The following is a 4,649-nucleotide window of genomic DNA, read 5'->3' as shown; positions in this document are numbered from 1 at the left end:
CACCAACAACAACAACAACACCGCCGCCATCACTATCATCATGACACCATCAACTGTAGCACCAACACCACCACCACCGCCACCACTAATAACAACGTGAATACCATTACCGGTACAAACAAGGGAGTCTCTACTTAGTCGTTTTACCTGCTAGAAATAAGAGTTAAATCCCTCTAGAATCACATTCTACTGTTTTTATTAAGGAAAGAACACGAAAGTTAATATAGTCCTTGACGGAGTTGTCACTACTGGACTGTCTTTGAGTATTGGTTTATTCGTTCAGGGCTGTCTTAGAGTTTAGCTACAACAACAATAATTTACGAGCCAAAAGAAGCGAGGGTGTTTAAGTTGCCAATCGACCGGTTAGAAATAGCAGCCACATCTCTATCATAACACGCCTTCACTCGGGAAAGGAAAGACCCATTAAATAATGTTTTTATTACATAGACTTAAAAAAGGCGGAATAGTCATGGCTGGATAGCCTCTTATCATAGGGATGCTCGATCAGGATAGACCCTGGGGTGGCATGGAGATAGGGGTAAACAACAACAACAACTACCACTTCTACTTTTGCCACTTGTTGCCATACTTTTATGCCTACTCTCACTACTACCAACCGCCAACCACCATATTATCATTGTGTTCACTTACAACCGCTTTGAACTCCTTCTTTCCCACCTCTCTATCCGTGTCTCTATTTCTGTTTCTATTTATCCCCCCTCCTCTCTCTCTCTCTTTCTACCTGTACCTGTGCCTCTAGCTCTATTTCATATTCTGTCTTTCCATTCGACAGGTGAAACGGCTGCTACTGCTATAACAGGCTGAAACATAACAGCAAGTAGAACAGCAGGTATAACACCAGCAACAGGCAGAACAAATGTAAAACAAAAACGAAAAACAACAAAACACATCATTGCTGTCAATAACTGCTACTGCTGTTCACATCAATACGACGACCACTACAACATCAACAGTAACCAACATTCACAACAATAACATTTGCAACGGTAACATATCCACCAGGCCGGCGCTAAAGTATGGAGGCTGGTCTGCACTGTTGTTATAGTAATTCACACCAAAGATATGGGACTTTAATGGACTCTCCACCACCACCTTACTATGGCGGATGTGGTGATGGCGGCAGCAGCAGCAGCGGTAGCGAGGATTTTTCCTTCGAAGGCACCATGTTTTCTGTTTTGGGATCCGGTAGAAAATATATACCTTGTCCTCATTGTAGACTTGAAGTGGGCGCCTTTGAAACTTTGCTTCTAAAATCCGATGGATTAAGAAAAGGAAACAATCGCTGTGAGAGTATCTTCTTGGTGAACGTGTTAGAGAGATACAATGTTATTGGAAATGGTGATAGTCTCGATGGACGGCCACCACTTTATACCATTCCTAACTCGTCCCATTTCGGAGCTGAGTATTGCCGGCACTGTAACGAAGCGAACTCCGTTTCCAATAAACCACCATCTTGTGACAGTACTCGCGCCGAAACCTCCTCACCAGCTTCATCAGATGTTGAACAATTGTCCACCTCACTGGAAGACAATTCATTGCTAACAAATAGATACAGTGAAAAGAGTGACCAACCAAGCGACAACAAGAGCTTTGAAGGTAATGACAGTTTTTTTCAATCTAATCACACAGGAAAAAACGTTAAATATAAACACAGAACATCAAATGGATATTGTCAAAGGAAATCAGCAAAAATTCTGGATGAAACTACAGAAAACCACCGAAACAATACCAACAATCACATATGCTATAGTCAATCTCGGTATATTCCGAACCACGTATGCCACTCACCGGAATATTCGAATCCTTGGTTATGTAAATCTTACCATAAAGTGAAACATGCCAATAATAATACACGATTTAATTCTAATGTTTCTTGTCATCGGAATTCTTTTGCAAGATACCAAGATGAATCGCTCCTCGGCGAAGGTGTTGGAGAATTGCTCCAGAATAAAATGGACTCCAAGTTTGAGGAAGTGCTTAAATGCGGAGAAGATGAATTGTATTCTAGAGAACGTTTGGAAGAAGAGATCGAATCTTTAAAAGCTACCATAGCAAATTTAATTGAAGAAACTCTAAAATATTGGGTTCCAAGTTATGGATCCAAAAGAAAATTATCGAGCACAGAGCACAGAATTTCATACAGCAAAGCTGATACACCACCTCCTATGAAACTAAACTGTAAAAAAAACGACTCGAGCCAAATTTCCTTAACAGAAACTATATCACTTCAAAATTCATCAACACCTATTCAGACAAACAGTCATTCTAAGGAATCTAGAGTGCATCCTTTAAATTCAACTGACACTAAAACATATTGCCCACATCTGCAAAAAATAAACTTGAAAAATGATCGTCGCAGCCAACAGTACCAGTATCAAGACCACCAAGAAATACCAAGTCCGACAGAGGATGAGCAAACAGTTCAAACCCCAGGAAATGACAGTGGATTCTTCAGTCCTAGCCCAAGAATTCTCCAAAGTCCTAGTGCCTGGCAGCAACGAAAACATGAGTCAGATTCAAAGTCTTTTCGATACAACTCTCATAACATCAGTTCCGAGTATGGATTTAAATATCCGAAACCTGAAACCGACAAGTCAGATGATAGTGACCAATATGAAACCGAATTGAACCCTAGAAACAGAAAACGAACAAAAGTGGGAAATATACACCAAAGTTATTCTACAGAAACCCGCAACACCAGTTCAAAAGTAAAGGTTAACGACGATGATTATGACCAGAGTGATCAAGTCATATCCCCGAGAGAAAATAATAATTCAAAAATCAAATCTCCAAAGAAAGGGAAATTTCGTCGATCAACTGACCAGAATGAAAATCAGAAATCTGATCCCGATTTGCAGTCCTATGCCCATGAAAGGAAATTTCGGCAAATGAATGGGGACATCAGCCCTGCAAGAAGTGTGTCATTGAAGAAAACTTCAAATTCTCTTGAAGAAGTAGAGAAACCCGTCATTGAACACCAAAACAGATCCCAAATCAATGCTTCTCCAATATCAAGCCGAGTTGCTCCAATGAGTCCTGAATCTGAAATGACAGAATGGGAAATTGATATTAAGGAACAGTTATCAACTGCAGATAATCTCAATACGTCTTTAAGTGAAACCAGTGAAGCTACGGATATATCCAATACAGATGATTCATATGGCACACTTAGCTCTGTAGCCAAGAGATTTGACTTTGACATCTATTCCGACCAGGCAACATCATCAGTGGATTTAGACGAAGGTAATAGCACGAAGGAATGGCAGGCAAATACAGATCGCTATGTGACGTCAGAAATATCATCATCTCCACTTCCAGAACGCCCTACACGAGATAAAGCAACCCTTGTATCAAATAAAGCCGGGAAAATATTAAAAGGTGCTTTAAAATTGGACAATGATTCTAAAAGCAAGCGTAATCGACATGTGGAAATCAAAGAAGAAAGTTCAGCGGAAAATAGTCAAGTTCAAATAGGGATGGCACCAAAAGAATCTCCACCCAAATTACCATCGATTGAGACAGTTAAAAGGAATAAGAAACGTGATACGAGTGTTGGCACCTTTGTTGAAGGCGAGTTGGATTATTTACATACCACCCATAAAAAAGGAACACTTTATGCTGGAGGTCCTTTCCAAGCTGACCAACATTTCCGTAGCTGGCTTGCAGACATAAAATGCAATGATAATGGACAATATATCGTTAGCGACTGGAGCAATTGCTGTGTTCAAATGTTCTCGACCGTTGGCCTTCCTGGCGATCGAGTAACATTTAAATCTGGCCCATGGAGTTTGGCTTTGATGGATGCAAATGTGGTGGCTTGCACTATCCCCAATGCTAGGCAACTAGCATTTTTGTCTCATGGCGCTCGACTTGTCGTTGTCGGTTTAGTCTCAACCGAACAGTGTTACTGGGGTATTGCTGTGACACGGGATCAAAACCTGGTCTGTTCGTGCATTCTAGGCATAGATCTTCTCTCGAATACAGGACAACCTTTGCGCACTCTCCAATACAACAAAGTGGGACTCGATTTTTTCATCTTCCCACAGTACATTACAATCGGTGACAACGATGTGATTTACGTATCCGACAGTTGTGGCACATACCTACTTGGTATACCCAAAGAAGGCGAAATTAACTTCGAATTTAGACCGATTCAAAGTAATAAATTCATAACACCGCGTGATATAGAATATAGCCCAGATGGATACATATACATTGCTGATACTGAAACAAATAAAATATATCGACTAACTAAAGATGGTAAACTTGATTGTGAATTATTCACTGCCAAGGATGGAATCAAAGGTCCACTGGCTATAACACTTCGACAAAACACAATTATTATGACACAGAAAGATTCCAGCATATTGGTTCTTCCTCTTTAAAACGTAAGTACACGTTATTCTATTTCAATATGCATATATATATGCACGCATATGTATATGTACCAGTTTATGAATAAAACCATACATACATACATAACATACATACATACGTATATATATTAAGACTAATGTAATATAAAGCTGAAGCAAATTAACACCAAATATACAGTGCGTGTGTTTTTATTGGCTAAACTGGCAATATAACCATCCCCAAGTACAACAATATATATATATATATATATA

General features: G+C 39.7%; 1 protein-coding gene across 4 annotated transcripts in view; it reads left to right on the top strand.

Moving 5' to 3' along the window:
• The window catches only part of LOC106876217 (uncharacterized), a 50,571-nt gene that overhangs the window by 31,427 nt on the left and 14,495 nt on the right, over nt 1–4,649 (top strand). For all 4 annotated transcript variants that reach the window (XM_052967775.1, XM_052967774.1, XM_014924691.2 and 1 more), the window contains exon 2: nt 794–4,409. In XM_052967775.1, the coding sequence (XP_052823735.1) occupies nt 1,038–4,406 (3,369 nt within the window). In that variant the 5' untranslated portion in view covers nt 794–1,037 and the 3' untranslated portion in view covers nt 4,407–4,409. The remainder of the gene's footprint in view (nt 1–793; nt 4,410–4,649) is intronic.

Source organism: Octopus bimaculoides, chromosome 5 (genome assembly GCF_001194135.2).
Source record: "Octopus bimaculoides isolate UCB-OBI-ISO-001 chromosome 5, ASM119413v2, whole genome shotgun sequence".
Taxonomy (NCBI): domain Eukaryota; kingdom Metazoa; phylum Mollusca; class Cephalopoda; order Octopoda; family Octopodidae; genus Octopus; species Octopus bimaculoides.
Note: the sequence above shows the minus strand (reverse complement) of the source record. Positions and strands in the feature narration are given on the sequence as shown.